Genomic DNA, 27,311 nt, shown 5'->3' on the forward strand with positions numbered 1-27,311 from the left:
AATAGAAATCCGGTCACTTCCATAACCTCAAATAGTATAAATTACATGTAGTGCCCCACAAATTCAACATACTAAAAATACTATAATTGCAATGAATACAGTCCATATAATCATCTTGTTTGGTTAAGCGCGATCTTACTGAGCTGCAGGAGCTCGGATTTCGGGATCTGATAATCTACGAACTCTCATGCTTCATCATGGATCATCACGGAAGAAATTTATATAATTATGTAAAGCGAAGAAATAGGGAATTCAATGTTTATGTTCGAAGCTTAAGCAGTTGAACATAATAGAGCGTATTTACTAACCGTCAATTCTGACAATTGGCGCTTCGCCACTCTCCAAAGTGGCGTCCACAAGTGTCATTTTGCGGCTTGTGCATTTCATATCCTTATGAAGGGGAAGTTTCAATTTTGCATTTTACAACCGTCAATTTCGAAGTGTCAATTGTCAAAAATGACACTCAGTAAATACGCTCTAATATAACCTATTGGGATTAAATTTAGATTGGAGTTACATAATCGAATCAGCTCGGCTGGGCTACTTATACAACCTAAGTTTTTACTATTTATTAAATAGTACATAAGTATTATAGGAGACTGGGAAAAGGGGATGGGACTGAAAAAACAGGGAGTTGAGTTCCGAGTGATGGGTCATGACTGAACACATGCTCCATCGTCTGGATACATGTAGTATATGTTAAGCTATATGGACACATAGCCCTGGATTAATACATGTACTGTATGTGATAAGAGCAGCCATGCTGGTGGTATCAGGTACATAATACACTTATGATCGCGCGCGATCAACACATTACTATATGTATGTGGGAGTCTATGGATGAATAGTCTTGCACTGGGAGAAGCAGTTGGTTCGCCGTTCGACACACTACTTAATTCCTAGTATCTAAGTGCGTATTCAAAGCTGTACACACAGGCAATCACTCGTATGGATATTTATATTCACAGCCAAAAAATATTCCGGGCACCCAAAGGTAAATGAAGAGAAACGTGACCAGTCGTTATGATCAATAAATTTACTTTTGATTTAGTTCCAAACTTATCTTTACCATATACCGGCCCCAACTTAATCCTACACATGGCTCTGTCAATTTTATAGAAGAATATACAAGAGTTCCCACGCCCCGACAGAAGCCCAAACAAACCCCAAGAGATACCTACACGCCCGCTAGTTGTATGGGAATCTCCTCGTGTTCTTCTTAGATTGCCTCCTGCCATCAACAACAACGTTCGCTCTCGACTGGATAGCAGTCCTGTGCACTTGGTTTCTCTTGTCCCACGCGGCGCTCCTTCCCTCTACGACAGCAATGATCTCATCGGCAAACCTCTCCGCCAACCCACTCCTGTCCTGTTTCTTATCCGCAGCGGCCACAATCCATTCCAATGCCATCCTTCTCCTCTGCCTAATATTCAATGGGCTCGGAATCATATCCTTCGCTCCTCCTGCTCCCTTGACAGAGATAATCTTCATGAGCGGAGCGACAGAGTCAATGGCAGTTTGAAGATACAGAAGGGGGTCAGATGGGAGGGTCGAGAGAGGAGGTGTTCCTGGAATGAGGGGGGTGTATATGACAGATGGCTTGGGCGCGGGCTTAGTACGCAGGATGGAGAGGACATGGTCCATGACAGACTGCGCAGTTGCTTTCTAGGAGGTGTCAGCCGGGCCGCTAAAGAGGCGAAGGGGGGTGGCAACCTTTCCGTGTCGCATTAGGAAGTTGGTAACCTGTACCATCAGAGGGGAATAGCGATATTGCAAATGTCCCCGAGCGGGAATGGGGAGTGTCGGCAAAGGAAACTTGGCGCCGGGTGGAAGGGGCTCTTCGAGAGACATTGAGAGGATATTGGCGGGGACCTCGGGGCCGGCGCCAGCGTCAATGGGTGTGACCTCCGTAGAATATGATCTCTTGTTGGAGGGAGTCTTGAGTACTGAGGGAGCGTTCTTGCGGGCTTCAGCACTGCGGTTGATCATCTAGGCATGTTAGTACAGTTGTCGGTGCTGGCCAAAACAAGAGATCGAAGCACATACCTCTTGAATAGGTGTGCCTTGCTCAAGCTCAGGCTTTGTCTCTCCGGTAATACCGGCAGTAGCGGCGGCCTCCTCGCTGACATGCGGAAGGGCATCTTGGGCAGGCGTTGCGGGGGTCTTTGGTGGGGTCGATTGTGGGGAAGTTTTGTTTGAATAGCACCGTAGGAGCGCTGGCTGGTGGATTGGGCGAGTGGCAATCCGGAGTGTGGATGTTCGGAGGAAGAGAGCGCGTGGTGGCGGCATTGTGAATTGGTGAATTGGTGTTGGTGAGGTTGAAGTTGGTGATGGAGGTTGGAAACTTGTACTAGTGGTGGGGCAGGGAAGACGTGAGTTAAAACCTGCAGGGTGACGAGAGAAGGAACATGTATGCACAGTCTACATATGGCGATAACTTTATAATATCAGGCGTGGGAAGAGTCGGTGAATTTATTTTATTCAACTAATACGCGTGAGAATAACTGGAGTTGATTTTTGCGAAGTTTTGCACTCGATTATAAGAAGCGCTGCGCCACAGAGGTATTTGTATTTACTCTTTAACGACTGGTATCACAAGTACCTACCTCATGCACTGTGGGATTATCCCGAGAGGATTGTCTTGAGGAGGGATACAGGATCTAATCCCTGAGACTCTAAACTTGGATATGGTCATTGTTTCTGGTGATACCGTACATAATGGCCTCATCTTATAAATCAAACGCCACAGCCATATTTGCGGGCGCCACACAAGCACTGATAAGCTAAGCTTTGGGTTTCTCTGGAGTAGTTCAGCGTTTCCCTTGCTCTTTCTATCATCTTCTCTATCTCTTCCTTCCTTTAAATTTAACCTCATCATCTCCATCGACACCCTTGTAGTTTCTTTCACCCCGACTTTCGATCCTTCTATCTGGTCCGGCCCTATCATCTTCTCGTCTATCACCGCCCCCCCCCCCCCCCCCCCCCCCAGATGCTCTCTTACAACCACTGCCGCCGCCATCATCCTAGCTTCTAACTACTTCTAAACCCTTCAACTCCGTCTGTTACTCCTACCTCGGTGGACTATCTTCTCTGAACTATCTCAGCTCTCCCGCACAATAGCTCTATCGTTACACACATATCCAGAAGTTACCCCACACTCACCCCGCAATGTTCACCTTTAACGGGTCTTCCCGCAAACCCCGCGTTGTCAACCTCTCGGGACGTAAATCCACTGTGCCGCCTCGTGGTTCCAAACCCTTACAATCAGCATCCCTCGCCAATGCTCAAAAGGAGCGCGCCGAGAGAGAAGCCGAGCGTCGCCAACTCAAAGCTGCTTCCAACATCCAGCGGGTCTGGAGAGGCCGGAGAGTTGTTGGCATCCAGAGGGCCCAGTGGAGACGGGAGTGGGACGAGGAGTTTGGCGGGGAAACCAAGGGCAGTTGGATCAAGGGTATCGCCTTATTTATAGCCTTCAACCAGAGAGGTTTTGGAGTGCGAAGGGACCCTAAGGACAGAATAGATGAAGTGGGGTTTGGCGAAAGAAGAGGTGGGTCGATAAAAGTTGCGAAGGGATGCCGTGAGCGAATACAGGATCCTCACGATTTTGAGAGAATCAAGGTTCTGGTATCCCTGGTCATGGACGCTATCAAGAATGGAGATAATATGGTAGGCGAAGATCCGAAGCGATCACGGTACCTGTTGGGCCAGTTTGCCAAATTACTTGTTGAAACTCTATATGACGATCCCGAAATGGCCGATCTGCCCGGCAAAGCTATGAATGATGACTCTTTGAGGAATTACTCTCTGAGACTGCTTCCATGGCTGGCGGAGAGACTGCCGACGCTTGTCGATGCAAAATACTACCAGGCCCTCTCTCGAGTCACGACTGCCTGCGAGGCTGACTTGGAAGCGCTTTTGAGGGCTGTATTGACGCCATTACGCTCGAAAAACGAGCGCACTGCATGGTCTTATACGGCCTTTGCTGCAAACTATCTCACTACCCCCGGGCTTCCGGAACGCCTGGGAGTTAAAGGGTTCTGTATGCTACGGGAAGGAGTGGATATAGAGAAGCTCTTCAAAGCTATAGAAGCTACGCCGGGCGCTTGGCTAGGTGCAGAGGTGGAAGAGCGATTATGGCTTTTGGCATACATAATCGATTTCCTGTTTGCTTCATCGTCACGAAAAACGATCATTGACCTCACAGGAGATGACCCCTTGAGGTTCAATAGAGACGTGGAGCAACAAAGAGTTTTGTCACTATTACTTGCTTCAGTTTCTGCAGAAGCCAGCAAGAGAATTGATATCGAGGATGTGCCAATGGGCCAAGAAGAGGAAGAGGATTCAGATGAAGAGGATTCAACCGATATAAAATCCCGCTCCAACAAGAAACAACCGTTACCACCGTTTGTCAAGTCTCGATTGGAAGGACTGGTACAGCAATCATCTGTTTCAACCGTTTTTTCACAAACAAAATACACTGATTTCAATGATGCTAAAGTATTTGCCGGGTTTACTCTCACCCTGCTATTGGTATTTCCCCGTAAGAGCCAGGACGTTCGCATGTGGCTCTGCCTAGCCGAAACCAGTGACGGTGCATCTGCTGTGCGATTTCTCTGGGAAGCTGTGAGAAGAACAAGCCTTTACTCGGGGATCAGCCGAGATTACAAAGTTGCCGTAGAAAGCCTCAAAAAACGCAATAATTCCGAGGATTCAGCGCAGACTGATGATGATGAAGAGTGGAATTTGATTCTTCTTTTTGTCGAACTATACGGATTCCTGCTCATGGTTATGGACGATGACGAGTTTTTCGCCGGCAGAGGAATCAAAGATAGGCAGCTACCGCTGAAGGAGGTGGGAGAAATGAGCGTATTTCTTAAAAGTATGACATTCGCGATGTATTGGGCAGGTGGAGAGATAATAGGTGAAGATAAATCGAAAACAAGTGGTGGAGAAATCTACTTTAAAGATCAAAATAGCAAGGGGTGGAGCGTAGATTATTTAAGGGCACAGGCGACTACATTGCTAAAGCAACTTTATACTAGAGAGTATGTTCACTTCCAAATTCTTAAGGCTTTATTAACTGGTGTAGTTCTCGACGAAGTTTTCTCCCTAAAGGCCACTGGCTCATGACCAATCATTTCGATATGGAAGGATTCATCCCTTCAGTGGTTCAAGAAGAAGAAAACAGACACCAAATGGAAGCCGATGGCGAAGATGTTGAAGAAGAGGACGAGCGCGAACTTGACCCCGCTGCTCTAGCTGCGATGAATCCGATTGAGCGGCGTAATCTTCGATGGGAGCGAAGAAAAAGGTCCCAGCGTAAAAAGCAAAGAAATAACTACCTGGCTGCCATTGCTCCCCGCTTGGAAATTCTTAAGAATCTACCTTTCTTCATTCCGTTTGCAACTCGCGTTCAGATATTCCGCCAATTCGTCTCTGTGGATCAGAAAAGACGCCGCGGAGGGTTTGTTGATCCGGATCAATGGCGAGCGGCGGTTCTGTCACGGTCTAGACGTGGTACAATGCCGAGACATGATGAAGCCCTGGACGGCCACGACATGCTTTCCAGACATCATGCCACGATCCGTAGAAACAGGGTATTTGAAGATGCATACAAACAGTTTTGGCCTTTGGGCGAGAGACTTAAAGAGCCAATACAAATCACATTTGTAGATCAATTCGGGACTGAGGAGGCAGGAATTGACGGTGGCGGCGTTACGAAAGAATTCTTAACCGGCGTCTGTGGAGAGGCCTTTACACCTGCTGCTGCCGGCGATAGAAATGCTGATGATGTCGATGACGATGATGATGACGACCACTTAGAACCCGGAGAACCGGATGGTTCCTCCGGCTATTCAATTCGTCCGAAGCTGGGGAAGAACTTGTTTCTGGAAAATGAACAGCATTTGTTATATCCCAATCCAACCAGTATCGAAGTACTGAAAGAGGAGCTATCGACAATTAATTATCCAGATCTCGACAAAGGCGTCAGACGCCTCCTCCGCCGCTACGAATTTCTCGGCCGTGTGGTGGGGAAATGTTTATATGAAGGAATCCTCGTCGATGTTGCTTTCGCTGGGTTTTTTCTTCTTCGGTGGTCCCAACAAGCTAGCGCCACCGCTAGCGTTGGGGTCAATGATCTCCGAGATCTCGACGAGGATCTCTACCGTGGTCTTGTCAATCTGAAGAACTACAATGGGGACGTCGAAGCAGATTTCGCCCTCAATTTCACTATAACTTCAAGACTACCCAGCCAGAAGACTATCACAATAGAGCTAAAACCAGGCGGCGAAAAGATCCCAGTTACAAACACAAATAAATTAGAATACATCCATCTAGTCTCCCGCTACCGTCTCTCTGGACAAGCGTATGAACAAACTGCCGCGTTCCTGAAGGGCCTCAACTCAATCATCCAGCCCTCATGGCTCTCCATGTTCAACCAGAGCGAACTTCAGACGCTCGTCGGAGGCGATATAAACACCCCCATTGACGTAGAAGACCTACGCAGAAACACAATCTACGGCGGCGTATATCAGGTTGGGGACGACGGGAAAGAGCACCCAAGCGTGCAGCTATTCTGGGAAGTTATGAGGGAACTTGACGACCCCGAGAGGAGAAAAGTTCTCAAGTTTGTGACAAGTGTTGCGAGAGCCCCGCTGCTGGGCTTTGGTATCCTGAGACCCAAATTTAGTATCAGAGACGCGGGAGAAGACCAGTCGAGGCTGTGTAGTGCCAGTAAGTCCCCCCTGTGAGATTCGGTGCTACCGTTGTTGACGATTGTTAGGTACGTGTGTGAATTTGCTGAAAATGCCGAGATATAAAGACTTCAAAATACTGAAGGAGAAGCTATTGTATTCGGTGAACTCCAATGCTGGTTTTGATTTGAGCTAAGGCTTGGGCGTAAGGCGGGAGTGCAAGGGTAGTTATATCTATATGAAATTGGAATCGGACAGCGGGTTGTCGTCGAGGGAAACGTGATAGAGAATGTCGCCTAATAGAAGCTTGGCTAGCGATGTAAGCTCTGCATCATTAGGCTCTGTTTGGAATGATTGTACTGGAGATCGAGATACCGTGGGCTGGGATTGGTAATTGGAGTTTTAATGGGTATTATTTCTCTTTTTTTTTATTCATAGCTAGTATCTCTATATAGTTAAGCAGCTTGTGAAAGCGATAACTCACTCACGCTGATGATGACAAGCGAATCATCCTTTGTTTCTCAAGTCCGCCGATGAGGGGGACCGGACCGGTATGAGTATGTGTATGTTTAGTTAAATAAGGGTCCCCATTAAATCGCGGCCTGGGGAAGGATAATACGGCGGTGGTCGCAGGAAGATGTAAGGCATGTCAAGGAACTCGCGTCGTAAAGCTTATCTACGGACACCTGCGAATGCCATTGGGCTCGACTTTCGTCCTCCTCGGCTCTAGAGAAACAAGGTTTCCCAAGGGCTGTTACTCAGTACGGCATTTTCACGATATGTCTCACCTACTTACTTGTAATTTCCGAATTTGGAGTAAAACAGTCAGCCCCAATTTCCGGTGGATGCAGCAGCCAATCACAATTCATCACTCGAATCACTCGAATCACTAAGCATTCCCCACGCAACGAACGTTACTGGTTTCCCAATTATTATTGTTGTCAACTTCATTAATTGTACAAACCACTGGTTCCCAATGGCCATGGCCCATGTTCGTTATCATATCCCAGCCTTCACATATACACCCCCCAATCATCCAAACCCAAAAGCTTAATTGACATAGCAAGTGCCAATAGTGCCACTCCCCGTCAGACACACAGACTACACCCCACAACACCACTATCAGCACGCATCCCCCCGCACACCCAGGATCAAGAATACTCACGCAGTCCACAATCGAGCAATACGACTGATACGGCGCACAGTAGTAGCAGTTCAGCCCCGAGTTGCCCCCCGACGGGTAGCACTGGAACGAGGATATCTGGTCATTGATTCCAATGGTCCTCAAGTCGGCCGATCCGGGGTTACTGATCTTCTCGAAGAACTGTCCCTGGCTGCAGCCGCTGTTGCGGAAGAGCAGGCAGGTGGTGCCCGAGTCGGGCCCGAAGGACGAGATCTTGTCGTTCCAGTCGCTGCCCATGTTGATGCAGGTGTAGAGGGGCTGTACGGCGTACCCGCAGTTGCCGCCCCAGTTGATGTCGTCGCAGAGGTAGATCTGGAGGGATTAGGGTTAGTTTCTTGAGATCATGGGGAGATGCGGGGGGATGCTGGGGAAGGTTGGTAGGAGGGGGGGGGACTTACACCACCGACGGTGCGCTTCGCGAGTGAGACGCCGGGTTCGGCCTCTGCGATGGCGTCTGGGAGGGCGGCGCTGGAGACGAGAGAGACGAAGGCGGTGAGAGCGGCAAGGGTGAACTTCATTTTGGCGGTTGGGGGATCTAACGGAGGTTTGATAGATTGAGATTGAAGATGAAGGGCCGTGTGAGCTTGCTGGGTGAGGAATTGATACTGTGGGGGGGAGGAAGCAGTAGGGTTTTTATATCCTCAGAAACCTCATGACGGCAGGTCTGATGCTTGGGTTTTTCCTTCAGCTGGTTTCTGCTTCTGACCTGCTGGATTGGATTTTGGTAGAGGGCGGTTTTTTTTTGCACTTTTGGCTAGGTTTGCTGGGAACCGGCAGCTCAGAGGGAGAGTAGAGTGTGTCGAATGGGCTGTATTCTGTACGGTGCTTGGTGATGTAACTACATGGAGAGTGTGTAACTACATTCTAGCTCTTATTACCCTGGAAGCATTGAGTAATTAGATACTCCCAACGTGCTCCAATGGCTCAATCGAACGGTCTGAAGAAGCTGCCTAGTACTAAAGTCGGCCGAAAGAGGAATGTCATTAACAAATCGGGCTGCTGAACACTGAACAACTGAACAACTGATCCGGCGCCCTGCCCGCAGTATCAACAACCTACTAATTTTTCCATGGCTACACAAAGCAGGCGATCCGCGCTGGGCCGGAACCCTAGCATAGCGGAGGCTCTTTAACTCCAAAAGAGAAAAGAGTTTGAGCCCCAAGCTTTTGCTTTCCCCCTTTTGAACACCGAGATCCCTGCGGCTTCGGCTCTGGTTTAGCCGGCGCTGGAGAACTTAAGCTTGAGAACGGGAGATGCTGTGCTTCGGGTCTGCGGCATCCATGGTGAGGTTGCTTCGTGAGCGGAATATTGGGCTGGTGGTCATGCGGTGGTGATGGTGGTTATAGTACTGGTGATGGTTGATCGACTGTCAATAGGCGCTGGTAGTATGGTTGAGCTTACATTAATGACTGGTCGAAGCTGACAACTTGAGATTAAATGATTACTGTCTCGGGAGAGTGACATTGAAAGGTTCCTGCGCCTACATTTCGATAGAGACAGTGCTTCTACGATTGCTGCTTTCGGCACTTGAAGCGAGAGGTCAGTAAATTGCTCTATTCATAACTTGTGCTCTACCGGGCCAGATTTGATTTAGGTACTGCGTGTAGGCTGGTGCCTAAGTATCAATACGAGCAGCAAGCTACATACTTAGCTAACTCAGCTGGTACATTCATGAAGTGAAGTTACAGGTACTTCCCAGATCCACAAAGTATGTAATTTCGTTACATGATTCAATCCTAGCTTATCGATAACGTTTTAGACCGGGTACCGTGTCAGACCTAGAAGAGTGTCAATCCCACACAAATTTGTATGGGGATTTCCACGGTGAAGGCCACCTCCACCACCAGTCGAGACACTTACTACCAAATTTTTAAGAAATGAATTTCATTTAAAAATACATACATTTGAATAGTTTCCGGATTAACTATCCTCTATTATGGTGATTGTAGAGTCTTCGTTTTTCGAAGGCTTTATGTCTAGTTTCAGTGCCGTTGCCATGCGACACACTTCTAGGTCTGACACAGTACTGGGTCGAAAACGTTAGACCCCTACAAGCTTTAAGGCGTTCCGAAGAGGGCTATCCTGATTGGGGTGCACGGGAGTCGGTGGAGCCATGGCCCATAAACTCATCCCTGGGAAGCATGATGACTACGCTACATGTAGGTACATGTAGGTACTTGGTACTCGAGAGAGCTGCTACATGGGGACTGGAGACATCTACCTGCTCATTGCCTGCATAACTGCCTTTTTGGGGAAAAGGTATGTACTGAAAGTCATCACTCAACCTTCACACTCTACGTAGTAATATTTGTCAACACTCACTTTGGCTGACATCTAGCCTGAGTACCCGCATACGTAGATGTAGGTACCTCTCGTTACCGCTATACAAATGGAGGTACATGTGCTTACTCGTGTCTCAAAAAAGGTTAAATCGTCTCTATCCTTCAATCTTCCGGTACGTAGTACAGACTGTTTTGCAACGCTCGTATATATGCCGTCAGCTTATTGAGCGAATCAATATGAGAGTGTTAGTTATGAAATAGCTCATGGGTAAAGTTGGGGCAGATTAGTCAAATGTGAGTTGCTTATGTTATGTTTACTGGATAGATTGAGCTGGTCAGGCAAAAGACATCGAAATCAAACCTTTGGCGCACAGAACGTTGTATTTGACAGTATACAACCCCGGCTTCATGCATTATCATGTAGCCCTCTTGCATGAGCTTAAGCTCTAGACAGCCCTAAATGAAGTCTGTACCACGGAAATGGGACTTCGACAGTACATGTATTTACAAAAACTGGCATTTCTTCCCTATCTTCCACTTGTCCAATTGCCGAATTTACTCATAGAGTCTGCGTTCTTCCGCTCTCTTACCCCGCTTGCTCTTCAACTAATCTGTCCTGTCTTCTTCTTCTCTTCCAAGTCTCCACTTCCCCCTCCTTGTAGGCGGATGAAATTCTTCACGTCACACGTCGTCGCTTCTCACTCTCTTCCTTTCCAGACCACACAGTTGATCAACGACATCGCCTCTACCCTCCCTCACATATACCTTAGGAGAAGAAGTCCCGTGAGGTATATGTGGTAGTTGGTATTGTAAGGCCGCTGGGTTTTTGGCTTCTACATACTATCTCACCCCTCCTGCTCTTTATTCTCGTTTTTCGTCAATTTTATCTGGGTAAAGCCATCGAAGGACTGCATAACGATTACAGTTAGACAGAAACAGGAAAGAGGACACGAGAAGTCATACCAAGACTAAGATTCGACTCTCCATCAACCTCTTGACACGATTCTTGAATGCCCTTCTTATCTCTCGATATATGCAAGATGTCTCCCGCTTGCTGAATAGCAAGTTCAGTCGCATGGGCTCCCGTCTCGATACCCCTCGACATATTTTCCGCTCCCCGTTGAATGCTTTGTATCGCAAGGTTTGTTTCATACGCAATCCTCTGCAAGAACGTCCTTTTACTAAGTCAGCACACAGATACTACGCCTGGCTTTGTCGGCTTGACTCACATATCCGGCTTCACAGCAGCCTGGAATACTCTCGTCTGCTTCTCTATCCACCTAGTGAGCTGGAAGGTTTCCTCCTGCGAAATCGGCCATTTCGGCTTCCTGAAGATCGCCCTCAACCCCCGGGCAGGCTTAAGTCTGTTCAAGGTCCTCTCTAGTGCCTTCCCACACCCCAGGAATGGCCCATGCGAGTTATGAAGTAGCGCAAACGCCTTAGACTTGGGGCTCCTACTAGCAAAGTCTTTTAGGTTCTCAAGCGCTGTTTTGAAGCCTTCGAGCGCCTTGGTGAAGGATTCGAGAGCATCTTTGATGGTCCGAAGGTGCTGTGGGGTTCTGGCCCTCTCAATGTATATCTTACTCATCTTGACAAGCTTAGCGACAAGACTGATGATACTAAGGATGCTGGCCACAAGGCCAATGATTGACGCGGGATCCATGGTGCTGGGTACCCGCAAGGGGTTTGAACATCAAGTCCCGCCAGTAACCAGTCGATCCAGTATGGAGCGACAAGTTATGGTCAAGGCTGCGACACCTAGCTATATAGTAGCGGACTGTAGTAGCCCTTCAGTACCTCGCTTGTCGAGTCTCTTATTCCCGAGCCTCTAATGATTCGTGATCGTGGACATGTTTCCCACCCATGTACTCCGGTGGTGTGAGTTGTGCTTCAAGCCAGCTACACAGCCATCAGCATGCTCGAGAGTGCTCCGATAGAAATATTCTTTCTAATTGGCTGCTAAACCTCCACACAATCGCTGCCTTTCCACTACCGCGGAGCTAGCTGGTGTACTCGTAGTTTTTGGACGTTTCCGGACGCGACCACTATTGCATGCCATACAAAAGATAGCATTGGCGGGTTTTTTCTGTGTATGCAATAGCAGTTGCGTCCGGAAACGCTGTGAAATTGCGAGTAGATACGCAAAAACCGCACTTTGCAAAGGGGCTTTTAGCACTTCCGAGGTGGATACATAGATACAAGTATGTTTAGTGGATTGACCTTCAGCCAAACGAGAGCGGCTGCATACCTACATACATATACAGCAGCCACCACTTAATTGCGAGACTCCACTCTGTAGCATAGCCTTTGATCACGAACTGGTGTGTACGTGCAAATTTACAAATCTCATAAAACAAAAAAAATCCTTATGACATGGGTCGATCGATTCCTCTTCTTATCATTCTCGTTACCCGAGGGAGGGAGGCAGACGGCCGGCCATATATTAAGTCCAGCAATAGATTTGGTGAGTAATCAACCATCCGGGAAGTAACAACTATGGAGTCATGGGTTATCACTCGCATAGCTAGTCGCTGGCAGGGTTGCGGTGTTTATTCATCAAGTATAGAAACAACCTTGTGGTTGTTATTATTACGGTATGGATTGGTAGTGCTGTGCATTATGACGCGTGTACATGTTCGTTTATGTCCCATGAAGCTTAAGTCCTGGGCTATAGGGTGGGAGAACAATGAGGCGAATTTGAGACTTCATGAAGCCGTGGTGCAGAATCCTATATATAAAGCTTATTTCCAACTTCCGCTCGATTTTCTACATAGCTGATTTTGTAATCAATAATAATCAACAGTCATAACTTATTGATAAGCCAGCATGCGAAATCCACTTCGAAGTTCTGCCCTGCGATTGTATTTAACAAACACCTTCTTTTTTAAAATGATTATTGCACACAAAAACACCATGATTTGACACTGATTTTTTACAATTCCAAAACGGGATATCTAATCATACAGACGTAAGTAACCCTAACTCGGTTTATCGTATTTGAACTTTCCAGTGTCATCCGATATTTCCCCCTCATTTGGCGCTGATAGTTATCTTACAGTCCTCCTCTCAATAGCCACGGGCTTTTGCTGAGGCCTCAGTTTGAAATCCGCAAGATCGTTGATAACAGCCCCACAGTCAGAGTTCTCCACCCACTTCAACCAGTCGTTCCACGGGTTCCTATCCCAGGTGCCCCTAAGCTTCTCGGATTTCTCCATCTCCTGCTGGTTGCCGACCACATAGACTCCATTTCTCGCACGTGTCATTGCAACCACGAATTTACCATGGTCTGCGTACTCTTCGTATGAGTTCTTCCACAGGGGTACGTGTATGATAGCATAATCAGCTTCATTATTAGCGAAAGCTTCAACCGTTGAGACTTCAATCTGCGCGCGGAGGGGCCTTTCGAATTTGCGCCTATGGATTAGCTCGGCCTCCATGAGCACTGCTTGAGATTTGCAGTAGGTAAGAAGGATAAGGGAGGCGTTTGGTGAAAATTGGACGATGCTGCTCAGCACACAAAATACAAGATTTTTCTCCCGGTTGTACGTCTCAAGCTCCATTAGCTCTTGATCATACCTGGCAAAGTTATATTTGGGCCAGCAGATACTCGCAGTATTGAAAAAACCCATGCACAGCTCGGGACCGACCAGACGAGGAAACGGAAAATTGAGTGCCGTGGTGATGGCGCCCCCGAAGTAGACATCGTTGATTGGTTGGTATAAGTCCTCCCTACAGCGCATTTGCCTGGTGAGACGAAGGGGATTTAGACGGAATTCGGGGTGTCTGAGGAGACGTTTGAACCATGAGTTGCATATCTCCATTTGCCTAAAGTCTTCAATCAAGTATATCGGCTCAATACCCTTTGAACAGCCCATGACTAACCAACGAAACGAGTTTGAGAAAGGTAGTCTACTGAGCCTGAGTGCAAGGCCCTCATCAATCGTATTGGCGTCCTCTATGACAATGAGATCGAAAACCTGCCTCGAAATTCCGCATCCTTTATAGCAGTTGAGTGCTGTCTCCGTCGTCATGAAAATGGCATTTGTCGCGGCGATCCTATCCTTTTTCCTTCGCGAATTTTTAGCTGACAAAGGATGAATGCCAACGCTGACCCTCTTGAGGATGCCCATCCCAGCCCAGGTAGGCGGTTCACGACTCCACGACTCAGGATGTGAGTATACTCTTACAATATTCCTAGCGAACCAGCTATCCTCTCTTGGTAGAGCACCTAAAACAGTGGCTGCCGAAAAATCCATGGCCGTCTCGCTGGTCGCCATTACAAGGACTTTCTTTCCCTGTTGAATGAAATCAGAAATGATTTTTGTAGCCAATGTAGACTTTCCAGCTCCCGGAGCTCCATCTACGAGGGTGAAATCGTACTTTATAACGTGTCTATAGGCATCAGCCTGTTCGGGCTGAAGATCACTGCAAGATGGTGTGGTATTGAACCTTTGATAAACAGTCACCGGAAGTAGCCGGCCAAGCCGATGGCCTAAGAAAATTTGTTGGATGGCTATGAATTCAGAAGGGTCGAAGCTGGGGGAACAACCCTCCGCAAAGTCAAGAGTCGAAAGAATTGTTTGATCCAACTGAGAAGTTTCAGGGATAATCATGACGTTAACCTTTGAAGGTTCGAGTTTCGAAAGATGCGCCGGACATAACAACTTCAGACACCAATAATTCTTCCCTTCAGTACCGCCCAACCATTCAGTCATTTTTGATCCCCTAATAAGACTCATATAGTAGTCTTTACGGGCTTTGGCGGGGAGCAACGGCTCCCGAAGTATCCTTATCGAATGATCTTGCACATCCATCTCTACCGACCCATGAGCGGAATCCCCAGAGTAGATTACGCGGGCCTGCCACTGTATTCTTTTATACTCGAGGATTTTACATCCATAGATTTTACTGTAAGGAATAAAAATCTCCCAAATGAATGGATCCTTGACGCTTCCGTCCCCATGGAGATGACACTCGAGGTCTTCCAAGGCCCTTTCTTTAAATAGTGCTGTCAATTGAGCAATCAGCTGAGACCGTTTGTACGCCAGAGACGCCGAGATCAATTTAAAGTTCTTCGGGCTTTTTATAGATGTAGCCGTTGCCCAATCATTTCGTTTAATTGTATCAAGACTCTCCAAAGGGAGCGAAATACTCCGATGGAAGAGGGCTTCATTGAGGTATTCTTTCGCTGCTTTATAACTTTGGTTAGAACTGTCGAAAATACAAAATCTATGTTCCCCAGTGAGAGGATATGTAACTTACGTTGACGACCGAATGCCACACTCCAATGATTGAAGAAACCTGTTTTGTCCTTTTCGTTCTTAAAATAAAACTCCAACGAAGGATATAAATCCTCGTTCCTATCTTCTAAATCAACCAAGGCGTTGTAGAAACCACTGGAAACATTGGCAGCTAGCGATTCTTGGCCACTGGGACACTGCCTTTTGTAAAACCCTAACATTTTGCCTTCTACACCCTTCTGACGCTGAAGGGTGATGTAACGGCGCGCTTCATCGCAGACAGGAATGAAGAATGAAGAGGATATAACAACTTTTTCTGGAGGATTCTCGTCTTTGCTGCCCGAATCTGTGGTTACGGTATGATTGTCGTAGAAGAGTACATGGATTTCGAGAGTTAAAGGGTCGAAAAGTGCGCATACTCGAACGAAATTGCGGTCGTTCGAAGAAGGGAAGATTTTTGCGTTTTCTCCATAAATCGGAATGACCTTAACGGCGTAAAGATGGCGTTGGGTGTGCGGGTAGGTTGGATCAAAGGAGGACTTTCTCTGCCCCACAGCATAGGAACCCATGTTTTGGACCAAGAACTATCTAACCAAATTTTCCAAAAGATCCAGTATTTACTCTTTCAATAGACTTTCCTCCCTATGTTATCTAACGGGCTTAAACATTAGTAAGTTGATGATAAATTTTAAAGAAGAGATGAACCCCAAGGGAGGAACCAATCTTCGGAATGATAGATTGCGGGTAGAAAACATACTGCAGCCGATGAAAAAGCAGGCCAGTTGAGTGCCAAAAATCCAAATTTCTCTCAAAATCGCGGAAACAGCAATGGAAACTGCCAAGAGGATGCGAATAGATTGATTTACAGCCAATTTGAAGAAAGGATCGGGTTACGGTGACTTTTGTGATGAACTGATGGATAATTCGTGATGGAAAAGGGTGGAGGAGGTGGTGGTGGTGGCGGATGGTGGTGAGTGGTGAGTGGTGGGGTTATCGTAAGGACTTGACGCTAGAGGTACTGTCTCGAGGCATTTCTCCGAAGTTGCTCCGCAAAACTATAGTTCTTTGAGATTGGAGAGCCCCAAGTTTACTCCAGGATCCCACTAAACCATCTTTTATCTCGAAACCATCCCAGAGAAATAATCCTTTGAGCCAAGAATTCCCGGCCCCCTCCCTCGTGGCTTCCCAGCCATCTACTCTGAAGTCAATATGAAGAGAGAACCTAGCAACCTGACTACATGTATTACCAGGCTTGTGAAGCTCTGCGACGTTATGGATAGGTGGCTTCTTATCCATTAGGTGCGTGATTCGAGGTGGTATATTTGTTGCCTGCCTACAGAATGTGGGGATAGTGACCTTTGATGCCTGTACCCATCTCTCCAAGGGCAGAGAAATTAGATCTAAGAATAAGAAATTAGGTTGGGAGCTAAGACAAGAGCATCTTTGTGCTTGCAGATGGGGATGCGCAGAATCTTTCTTATCTCACCACCAGGCTCGTTGGCCTTCGAAATGACCCTCCGATACTAATTAATCAACTTCAATCATTCTATTAACGATATATATCCTTTGAGAATGTCTAGATGAATAAAAATGCGGATCATAATTCACGATAGATAAATACCAGGCACATTTGATTTGCGTCATGACATCTCGTTCGTCATCCGAGTGATAGGACATGACAGTATAGTTAGGCCAAGCTCGGTATGTATCCTGATCCTTTACCGGCCTTAGCTGCATTGTCATACCACAGTTTGAAACTTATCCCGAGATCGAGGGGAAGCAACTTACGTGTAAGACGAGTCTCCCGCTAACTCAAATCTCTCTCGTTAGACATGCGCCTAGCTATAGCCCTCTCACTAGTTAGGTTGACCCCCTCAATAAAACTATATCTCCCAATGAAAAGCGCTGGCTAATATAATTTTAGCACCTACTTCTGATGTTTCTAGGATGAAAACGAACTCACAAAATCTACGTCTATCGACAGCGATTCTTATGGCCAACACGGCATTTCCTTCGAGGTGTTATAGACTATAAGGGTGTACTTCGAGGGAATCACAGTAGGAGCGGGCGCTTTTACCGGAGGCGTGACTGATCGGCGGGAAATTACGTTCTCAGGGACAGCCGGGATTTATATTTAATTCCTCTGCCTCATCATCAGCTCGTGCTAGCTTTGGTAGCACATGAAACTACACATTCTTCTCTCTCTCTCGGAATTTAAGGACTTCAGGATTTCTCCCCGACTGATCGTATATATCGGGCAAAAGTACAATACCTGCTATCGGTACTGTAGGCCATCTCGAAGGCCTGGCAGCAGCGGTTATAAGGCCAGTAATTCAGAAGCTGGTTGCGATTTTTCTCCCACACACTGGCTGTAAGTATTTACCTAACACAGGTAACTCGCTAAACCTTCCCATTACTCGAGCTATTTTTAGTCTCATCTCTTTCTCCTAGAAAATTCATATCTCTGACCACCTTCCTAGACCATCCAACGGGTATTACCAAAGAATGAATATTCTTCTAACGTTGATATATATGTTTCATCTCGATTAAAGGTATGTCTTCTTGTTTCAATTTAATGTTTATGTTGGAATTAGGATCGATAATAAACTCGTAGTTTCTATAGTTTATCCATAACTACGTCGATCAGAATTAGGCTAAGCGCCTAAAGCAAGCATCATATTTTTTTCGCTCCAGCAAAGTAAGCCATACTTTACAGAGGGTAGAGTTAAAATACCCCGAGGTATGATCTTTGCTCGCCTCCGGCGATATCGAGCTCATGAATCAAGCCCATCTGAACGATACAATGCTCATTATTGAGATCATGGAGAATTCGGTATGGGGCGGTAAATGTATCAAAAGTAATTTTACCAACGGTAGTAAATTATTTTACCACCGGTGGTGAAAATAATACCAGTATTTATACCCTATAATGCTAATTTTTATGATAAAAGCACAGACCTTTTGGCCAAAAGGGGCCATATAATGCCAATATATATGAAAATTGTCCACCGTGGGGAATCTCACCATCGGTGGCGGTATTTCACCACCAGTGGGAAATTTTCATAAGTTTTGGCATTAATGATTGAACATTTACTTATTTAGTATAGCGCAGCATAAAGACCGAAACTCAGTGTTTATACCGGTGGAAATGTACTAATGTAGGATAGCGTGCAGATACAATGACTGAAATTCAGTGCTTATACCACAGGTGGTAAATAATTTACTACCGTTGGTAAAATTACTTTTGACACATTTACCGCTCCATAATTCGGCGGCTAAAGTATCAGGTCTACCGGCAAAAGCTTACGCAACTCAGACAATCCGCTGCTATTGCAATGTTCCGAAAATGCGGATTGATAGATTCCGCATCTTCAACCAGGTGATCGATACTGACTGACGATGTCTGTGTTCCATCGGCTCGCCCGGCTGAAGGAGAAGAACCCTGTCGAGATCCTTGGAGAGAAAGGCTTAAGTTGAGCCAAACTCTTTTGAGCGAGATCCTGGTACATGGACTGGGAGGCGTACTTTGTGCCATGATAGAAGCATTTGATTCCTCGGTTCAATTCTGGTTGGTTGTCGAGTGACAGTTAGTGATTGGTGTATTGATTCTGGTAACTAGTATAATAGTACAAGTGCAACCCAGTATTATTGAGGCACCAGAGAATCTAGGAGGCACTGAATAAAAAAGCCTTTCGCTCTGTTGGTGAGATATATTTCAATACTTGTTGAGAAAATACCGGCAGCACCAACAACCCTTTTAGCATTTAGATCTTCGTGGGCATCATCACATTAATAACAACCAGTAAAGATCGGCCGGGTTTGGTGCCTTCTATTCCGCTTCTTCGGACGAAAAAATCCGATCGGCGAGTTCAACAAAGGAGCATCATTACTGTGACTATCCGACAGTTAAGGATTATAAAGACGGCTACTTTAATCTTCAAGCATCATTACAGGCGTGGTAGCACTTTACACTTTACTTGAAAGCTCGAGGTTCGGCCAGTACTGCGGATGAACAGGGGAAATGGCAGGGATCTCCCTAATAATCCCAGCACTGGCCCAAGTTCGGACCACGGCAACATGCCATTCTGCTTCCACTTCAATCTTCCATCCGAAAGCGTGCTAGCTTGGTAATAGTTGTTACTCTATCTGATACCAAACAAGCTGTTATAACGTACGGATTATGTAGCCCCGACAACCCGATGACCAGATTAGAAGAAGCTTGAACTCGCGCGGTGAGCAATTTCTTCACGGAAAGCACATTATCCCAGAGATCTCGGAGCCGGTAGAATTGGTTGGCGCAGGTATTGTATATACGTACCAGTGGTTCTTGACCCCACACTGATCTGGGGTACAGAATACTCCGAAAAGACGGACTTGACGGGCCATTGATATACCTACGTAAGTCTTCTGTGGGGAACCTTGGTCGGTAACTTCCGAATTTTGGCTAAATCCCATGTGTGCTTCTGTCTCCTGAACATGGTTTCGTAGCTAACAACAATCTAGCTGTAAAAAATAGATTGCTTGTTCGGGATATGTGTGTAGTAGCAGAAGTACTGAACAATTAATTATACTACCATCAGACTACCAACCTCGGGCTTCTGCAGTGGTAGTTAACGCTTTGTTTCAGGCCGTTTAATCTCTAACTACATTTTATCTGTGCACTCATGCTGAGCTCTTTGATATAAATTCGGGGCTTCCCTCCAACTACGTTTTGATTCTCCAACCCGCATAGCATTTCCCCAAAGAAAATTGGTTGTTGATCACCACCATGCTGTTCTCTACATTCTTTGCTACCGCTCTGTTGGGCGTGTCTTCGCTCATTTCCTCTGTCGCTGCACAAACTCCTGGAGCTTGCTCCGGAGACTGCAATGTCCACGATCCTGCCTTGATCAGGCGTACCTCCGATGGCAAATACTTCCGTTTCTCTACAGGAAACAAGATCACCATTGCTACCGCTTCCGCGTTGGCTGGACCATGGACCAACCAGGGAAGCGCTATAACAGACGGTTCAAGCATTGCCCTCACCGGAAACGATGACCTCTGGGTAAGAAACACCAACTGAAAAGACAGAGGATACAAAACTAATTCTAACATGATCAAACAGGCACCCGATATCCAAAAGGTTGGAGACTACTACTATCTGTACTACTCCGTCTCGACCTTTGGCTCCCAGGCATCCGCCATCGGTGTCGCCCGCTCCACCACCATGGAGGTAGGCTCCTGGACCGACCTTGGTTCAGCCGGCATTGCATCCTCCTCTGGTTCCGCATACAACGCTATCGACTCCAACCTCATCCTTGCAGGAAGCACCTACTATGCGACGTTTGGTTCTTTCTGGGGCGACATCTACCAGGTCCCAATGGCCAGCACGCCCACCAAGACCGCTGGCACGTCCATCCAGGTGGCATACAACTCCTCTGGATCACACGCTGTCGAGGGCTCATTCACATACTACCGATCACCGTACTACTACCTTTTCTTCTCGTCGGGAACCTGCTGTGGTATGTATTCTCCCGCGCTCAAGGATGAATGGTACTGAAGTTGCTGACATTCATAAAGGTTTCGATACATCCCGCCCCGCCCAGGGCGATGAGTACCGCATTAACGTCTGCCGCTCTTCATCTGTGACCGGACCCTATGTCGATGCCACCGGCAAGTCCTGCACCGCTGGTGGCGGAACCACCGTTTTGGCGTCCCACGACAATGTCTACGGACCTGGTGGACAGGGAATCTACGCCGATACCACCCAGGGAGGAGCTGTGCTTTACTACCACTATGGTACGTCCATGCCGAATTAACCAGATATACATATGAGGATCTGTTAACTAACGGGTGATTTTGATTTAGTTGATACCAACATTGGATATGGTGACGGACAGAAGCTGTTTGGATGGAACTTGCTTAGCTGGAGCACCGGATGGCCCGTTCCTACTTAGATAATTTTTAGTTTAGTTTTGGGAGTAATATAGAGAGGTCACTGGGGGGGCTTTGTTTCTAGAATTGTTCGTGCATGATGATGATATGTGAGCTGTTGGTGATATCGGAGCATAACTGTGATATCGATGATTTGTTAATAGTGGACCAGCTAAGCTGCATGCATGTGCTAATCGCCTCGCCTTACCTACTGACAGCGAAGATATCTAAAAGAGTGGTATACCTAATTAATTAAATAGGACTGTCCAGTTATTCAACGAATCTCACACAGACGGTGAAACCCTACGCAATATTTCTTGATTGACGTTATGGCGCCGGCGGAGCCTAACATCCACACCTGAATTCGAACTCCATGAATCAGAATCTCGGCGCCGAGATCGAGAGCAAATACTACTAGTCCTCAGCAGCAACACATATTCTTAGAGGGAAAAAAAACTAGATTCCATCGGGGACAGACAAAAACTTCATTAGAAAATCGTTTTTTTTTTCAATTATTAAGTCGTGGTGAAATGGGTTAGGGATTCGCAGTTTGTACCAGATCTAGATCGAAGTGTGGGTTTCAGACTCTGGGCGCCAGGAAACCAAATTATTGTCTTGGCCACGAACCTACTAAACTGCAGGTAAAGCACTAGTACTTACTAATCAAAACTACACCACCCACTACCTGATCAGAGTGTTCCTACTTGATTCCAGAAAAGTTAGCTGCACCGATGAAATTTTGCCGTTCAACCCGAGAGCACCTAAGCACTCCGCCCGGACTCTACACTCAATATAAAGCCATCTGTACATGCACCATAACCACTTAGCTTGGCACCATTGACAAGGGTCCGCTCATTCACTGCACCCACCCCTAACCCTGTAACTATATCCATCTTATATAAACCGCCAGCGAATTAATTTCAGCCCACATTAGAGAGACCTTTGACTGCGCTCTGACTTCCAGGAAGAATCGGACCACAGCTGCTCGCTGTATTGAGGCGGGTCGATCGGATGTTAAGATATATTGGTTCAGATACGTGAAGACAGGGAGAGGGAACTAGAGCGGAGGACTATATACCCAGCTGCGCCGTTTACGTATATGCAGGTACAAAATGGCCATGCTAAATAAGTGGTTGTTGATGAGGAACTGGCAGATAATAGCCGGTGGGTGGGCGTCGTAAGGTTGATGGAGATGGGCTCAGGCAAGGACGTACAGTTTTCAGATCTCAAATCTCAAGAACCTTTGGCATTGGGAAAAACAAGGCTACGTAATTCGAATATAGCACTGACACAATAGCTGATTTACTAGCTACACATACGTATAACCAGCCCCATTTTCATTCTTCCTAGGGACCTCCGAAATCTTCATAACGACGGGCTCCATCAACAGCCACATCATCCGTATTCACTTAATACAACGCGAAAGTAAACCTCCGAACGGGAATCTCTTGTCCATGCACATTCCTTATGTGCGGCAGTATATTATCTCTGCGGGAAAAGCCGCCACTACCAACCCTTCTGCACCCTGTAACCGAACAATCCAACAATCTAGAACGCCTATGCATATGTCTGACCATGGAATGGCGGTTGAAGTCGTTTTTGGTGGCGAATACGCGATTGCAGCCATTACTGAGGTAGGTGATGTGGAGCCTTCGTTGGAGACGCTGGCATTTGTGAGGGCCTCTGTGGAGATATATGTAGGTTAACATGCTTGTACCAATCGTTAGGTAGTGGGGATGAAGATAGGGCAATATGGGGTCCATAAGGGTGAATAATTAACCCTAGCTGTCCATTGCACTTTCCGTCACAGGAGATCTCTATTTGCCCGCTATGAGCCGGCCTGGGGTCCTCATAGATACTTAAGACGGTTAGGTAAGTAGCACTCGGCGGTAAGATCGGCTGTTCGGGCGAACAAAGTAAACCGTTGGGTGGCTCGGAGCTGCCTGTATGGCCGTGGGGAGCTGATTGTCGTGGGCTCTCTTGGAAATGTTCGGGCGTAAGTAGGAAATATGGGTCAAAGTACGATTGATCTACTAGATCAGATGGTCTGGAGATTTGGTCTCCAATTGTATCGGGTAGTCGCAAATGCTCGAATAAATCATGCAGTTCATTATCAGATCCAGCGCTTGACGATTGCGATCGGCTATAAGTACTACATAATAACCATAACACACATCGACGTTCAATTAGCAGTGTCTAATATATGAACCTAAATATTTTTCGTTTGATATAAACTCTAATCAATCCCCCGTCATAATTTCTAGCAAAAATGAAAATCATACTTATCCTGTTCCATATTTCTTAGCTAGCGACGATTTGCGTGAAGTACAGTAACAAGTGCTGCAACGGGAAATGTTTGGTTGGACGTGGGATAATTGTAAAAGGAGCGCAGGTATGTAGTTAAAACAAGATGCAAGGCGGGTACATACCAGTTTAATCTTCAGGCACCCTCATCTTTGCTTTTTCAATGTCGAGCCTGGCCCTCAAGTGCCTGAACCTCTCACTGGCCCAGACGAATTTATGATCACAGCCTATCACTCGATAGTACTCATGCCAAGCAATGACTGCATGAAATTCGAGAGCCTTGTTGTTGAGCTCAGGATTCCATGAGAAGAAAAAAATTTGATTTGAGGGTCGAGCCACAAGGGTGTAATTTGAATACTAGATGTCCTATGTTCGAATCGCCTGCAACCGCCTTCAAAGTCTCCGGCCCGGTACTGACTGCAACACTGAATTCAGGATCATATATAACGTATCCATTTAAATTTAACCGTCAGCCTCGATTGCCATAATGACTACTAGCCTTATATATATTTCAGTAGTCATCTTATTGTAAACGGCGCGACCCATGAGGACGATTCGAAGTATGCCCGGCCTCGAGCTCTACAGCTTTAGATGTCGGCAGACAATGATGAGCAGTTGCATGTGAACACCATACGAGTATTTGGCACATCTTTACTTCTGTATGGCTAGTGGTGATTATGGCCGCTGAGCCTGGCGGTTTAAGGGATACGTTTACAACCAATTCTCATTACAATTACCGCCAAATCTCGAGGATCTTCACCTTTAGAGGAAGCGATCTTTAAGAAAATAAACTAAATGTAGTTTAGCAGGTGGCCTTGGCAATCCCCCGAATAACTCGAGATTTTGCGGTATATCAAGACTTGAGCTCGAAAGGCTTGCATATCGATCTTATGGTGAATCCCCATAGGCACCAGGTAATGCAAATTTACGCCGGGACCAGTTGTAGCTTTTATAATAAGCGTACTCACCAGGAGCATGTTTTTATCAGGAGTAGCCTGTACAGCCACATTCGAAAAGTTTTGGCACCTCCGGCCAGGCCAAACTCACGAGGCAATCCTTTCTGCTTTGCAATTCTCATATTCGAGACCGTTGTCAGAGAGAGCTGCAATGTCTCTATTGCGGTCATACCTGTCAATAAGTTGAGTATGCGCGAGTGCCATGGTTGTTGGTGGGCTAAAATTCATGAACGACTCAATATAGTAGGGTGCCAGTACTTTTCGAATGCGGCTGTACAGTATCCAATCTAAAATAAAGTGTTAACTAATGTAAATTCAGGATAGTGAAATATAAGCATATAGTCGAAGATAACAAACCTGTACCCAAACCGCAACCAAAAGAAGAGATAAACGAAAATGAAAATGAAATAAAAATAAATGCCGAAGGGCGAAACTGAAGCGTATAAACCAACCATGATTATGTACCTACATGTACAGTATCCGGTAGAATTATTGCGAAAGTCAGAACTAAAAGGGTGGGTTTCTTGGCCCGTGCTCACTGCAAAAATTCCTTTGAGGGCCAATGGGACTATCGGGTCACGGAAAACCCACTTTCGCATTAATTCTACCAGAATCTGTATATAAGGTCCCAAGATGTACAAAAGAAATTCTGGGGTATTGTGCGGTTTGGATGCTGAACATGACAGTAGATACCCAAATGAAACAAAGAGAAAGAAAAAAAGAAAGAAAAAACCAGAGCACCATGTCTCATCACTATAAAGTGAGCTCCGTACCAAATCTCCACTTCTTAACTGGGAAATCCACCTTGTGCACCCTTCTTAAATGCTGCAACATGTTGTCCTTGCGAGAGAATCCCTTTTTACCAGTTTTAGAACATCCAGCAAATTGACAATCATACAATATCAAACTTTTGGTTTTTGTAGAATGCCTCGTTTTGCAATGACGATTGAAGTCGCTTTTCGTCTTGAATGTGCGCATACAGTTGTTGCTAAGACAAGTAATGTAACGCTTTCTTTGGAGATATTTACACTCATGATCGCCCCTGCACGGGTTACAACATTAGTGCCAGGGAGAGGCAAAGCGCGTGAAATAAGCAATGTTACACTAGATCTCCCTTACACCTTCCGTTACACACCATATCTGTTAAGATACCTTGTTCTTCGATCTCGGGGTCCCCGTCGGCCCTAAATAGATTTCATTAGTATCAAGCAGAGGATTGAGTACAAAGAGAGGAAGTTACACTATGCCTCTAGATCTATCAAAATCGCCCTTAGATGGATCAATCTCTTGCAAAGGGCTGCCTGGGGCTTTGGTCGTATGGGTCTCTTCGGCCATTGGTACAGAGCCCTGGAGGCTTGGTCCGGAGGAATTGAACTCTGCCAACTGATTTGGTTGTCCTGATAGATCTGTGAACTGGTAAAGAACAGATGGTCTATCAGAGTGACTCTCAGACGGATAAATTCCTTGCGAAACACTACCTAGAGCTTTGATTGTAGGGGTCTCTTCAGCAATCGGTACAAAGACGTGGAGGCTTGGTCCGGGGTAATTGAACTCTGCAAACTGATGCGATCGTTCTGATAGATCAGGAGATTCAGAAAGATTGGATGGTTCGGGAACCATATCGAATGATGGAAACTGCTCAATTGTAAAGGATGGATCAAATGGCCTTTCTAATTCGCCTTCTGCAAACCAACCAGGGGTGATAACAACGTTGTGTGTGAAGCCATGGGGACGTATTTCTACATCATCCGGAACTATTGTGCCTAGATAGTCCTGAGCTGTTGTGAGACTGGAGGGTAAGGACGGGTTCGCTTTTTTTGAACATCCATATAGCCCGGTTAGTTGAGGAAGTCTAACTTCTTTCAATTGTCCGAAGCTATCAACCAAAGTTTGGTCATGTTGTTCAAATGTATATGCACCAAAATAATTCCCGGGGGTAGTATCGCGATCGGGTGTTCCTCGTAGACTTAATTCGAGCGGAATCTTATCATGCTGGGCGGTTAGGGTGTAGGAGCTACATGTAGTATTGCAACTAAGAAAATAGCTATCATCAGTTAGATCATTCTGCTCTTGTCTCTGAAAATATTGGTGCATCGTGTAGTAATATCGCAGCGAGCCACTTACTCTAAACTTTAAATTTTCGCGGAACAGTACAAATATTTATAGAATTATGCCTAAGAGGAGCATAACTTCGTTGCTTCGGACTTTGAGAGGGGATGGGGGGTCGTTCAATATTTAACAACTGAATGTGAGTGCTTGAATTCCACAGCTTGAACTGAATGTGAGAGCTTGAACTGAATGTGAGTGCTTGAATTCCACAGCTTGAACTCAACGGCATCTAAAACACTTGGTTGTGCAGCGCAGCTTTGTGTTACCAAACATACAACACATCACATTCAAGCTCAGGCTTGGTAACACCAGATTCAGGCCCAGTGACTTCAAATCAGGCTGTTACCCATTCACCTGCATAGCTAAATTCAGAGTGCATCGAAGTGTAGAATTATTGCCCAAGGCTCCCACCACATGCGTACGCTGAGCCTCCTCCAAGGAAAATGTTTTATGTGCTGGCTTTGGACTGCTTGCATCTCAGGATCGGCACAAGGATAACAACGACTCCTGGACCCTACGCCTGTCGATGTTTTGATGGTTATTGGTTGTTTCTGCAACGCGCAACGGTAAAGTAAAATCCATCAGTTAGGCGCTGGTGCTTTTACGCGAAGACCATGATTTTGTAGATT

The 27,311-nt window shown here is 46.2% G+C and overlaps 7 protein-coding genes across 7 annotated transcripts; 2 read left to right on the top strand and 5 right to left on the bottom strand.

Annotated features, from left to right (window-relative positions):
* Positions 1-1,188: 1,188 nt before the first annotated feature.
* Positions 1,189-2,289, bottom strand: H6S33_009963 (uncharacterized protein; the record flags this gene model as incomplete). The annotated part of the gene is made up of 3 exons (XM_044841635.1): positions 1,189-1,665; positions 1,714-1,989; positions 2,047-2,289. The coding sequence occupies 3 exons, from the start codon at positions 2,287-2,289 to the stop codon at positions 1,189-1,191; spliced, it is 996 nt and encodes a 331-aa protein (XP_044697106.1).
* An 879-nt stretch (positions 2,290-3,168) lies between these two features.
* On the top strand, positions 3,169-6,891 carry H6S33_009964 (uncharacterized protein; the record flags this gene model as incomplete). The annotated part of the gene is made up of 5 exons (XM_044841646.1): positions 3,169-4,431; positions 4,499-4,530; positions 4,656-5,045; positions 5,090-6,735; positions 6,785-6,891. The coding sequence occupies 5 exons, from the start codon at positions 3,169-3,171 to the stop codon at positions 6,889-6,891; spliced, it is 3,438 nt and encodes a 1,145-aa protein (XP_044697107.1).
* An 854-nt stretch (positions 6,892-7,745) lies between these two features.
* H6S33_009965 (uncharacterized protein) lies at positions 7,746-8,396 on the bottom strand (the record flags this gene model as incomplete). Its single annotated transcript, XM_044841657.1, has 3 exons — positions 7,746-7,796; positions 7,861-8,190; positions 8,277-8,396. 3 exons carry the CDS (start codon positions 8,394-8,396, stop codon positions 7,746-7,748), a joined length of 501 nt encoding a protein of 166 aa, XP_044697108.1.
* A 2,625-nt stretch (positions 8,397-11,021) lies between these two features.
* Positions 11,022-11,823, bottom strand: H6S33_009966 (uncharacterized protein; the record flags this gene model as incomplete). The annotated part of the gene is made up of 3 exons (XM_044841668.1): positions 11,022-11,068; positions 11,124-11,335; positions 11,390-11,823. The coding sequence occupies 3 exons, from the start codon at positions 11,821-11,823 to the stop codon at positions 11,022-11,024; spliced, it is 693 nt and encodes a 230-aa protein (XP_044697109.1).
* Positions 11,824-13,207: 1,384 nt separating this feature from the next.
* Positions 13,208-15,969, bottom strand: H6S33_009967 (uncharacterized protein; the record flags this gene model as incomplete). The annotated part of the gene is made up of 5 exons (XM_044841679.1): positions 13,208-13,559; positions 13,737-14,455; positions 14,541-14,552; positions 14,627-15,351; positions 15,423-15,969. The coding sequence occupies 5 exons, from the start codon at positions 15,967-15,969 to the stop codon at positions 13,208-13,210; spliced, it is 2,355 nt and encodes a 784-aa protein (XP_044697110.1).
* Positions 15,970-20,168: 4,199 nt separating this feature from the next.
* Positions 20,169-21,336, top strand: H6S33_009968 (uncharacterized protein; the record flags this gene model as incomplete). Its single annotated transcript, XM_044841690.1, has 4 exons — positions 20,169-20,444; positions 20,505-20,901; positions 20,960-21,178; positions 21,248-21,336. The coding sequence occupies 4 exons, from the start codon at positions 20,169-20,171 to the stop codon at positions 21,334-21,336; spliced, it is 981 nt and encodes a 326-aa protein (XP_044697111.1).
* Positions 21,337-25,326: 3,990 nt separating this feature from the next.
* On the bottom strand, positions 25,327-27,042 carry H6S33_009969 (uncharacterized protein; the record flags this gene model as incomplete). Its single annotated transcript, XM_044841702.1, has 7 exons — positions 25,327-25,615; positions 25,677-25,757; positions 25,814-25,874; positions 25,915-25,986; positions 26,052-26,617; positions 26,698-26,703; positions 27,029-27,042. 7 exons carry the CDS (start codon positions 27,040-27,042, stop codon positions 25,327-25,329), a joined length of 1,089 nt encoding a protein of 362 aa, XP_044697112.1.
* Between the last annotated feature and the right edge of the window lie 269 nt (positions 27,043-27,311).

The sequence above is a fragment of the Morchella sextelata genome (assembly GCF_020137385.1).
Source record: "Morchella sextelata strain SCLS chromosome Unknown scls_4, whole genome shotgun sequence".
NCBI classification, from domain to species: Eukaryota; Fungi; Ascomycota; class Pezizomycetes; order Pezizales; family Morchellaceae; genus Morchella; species Morchella sextelata.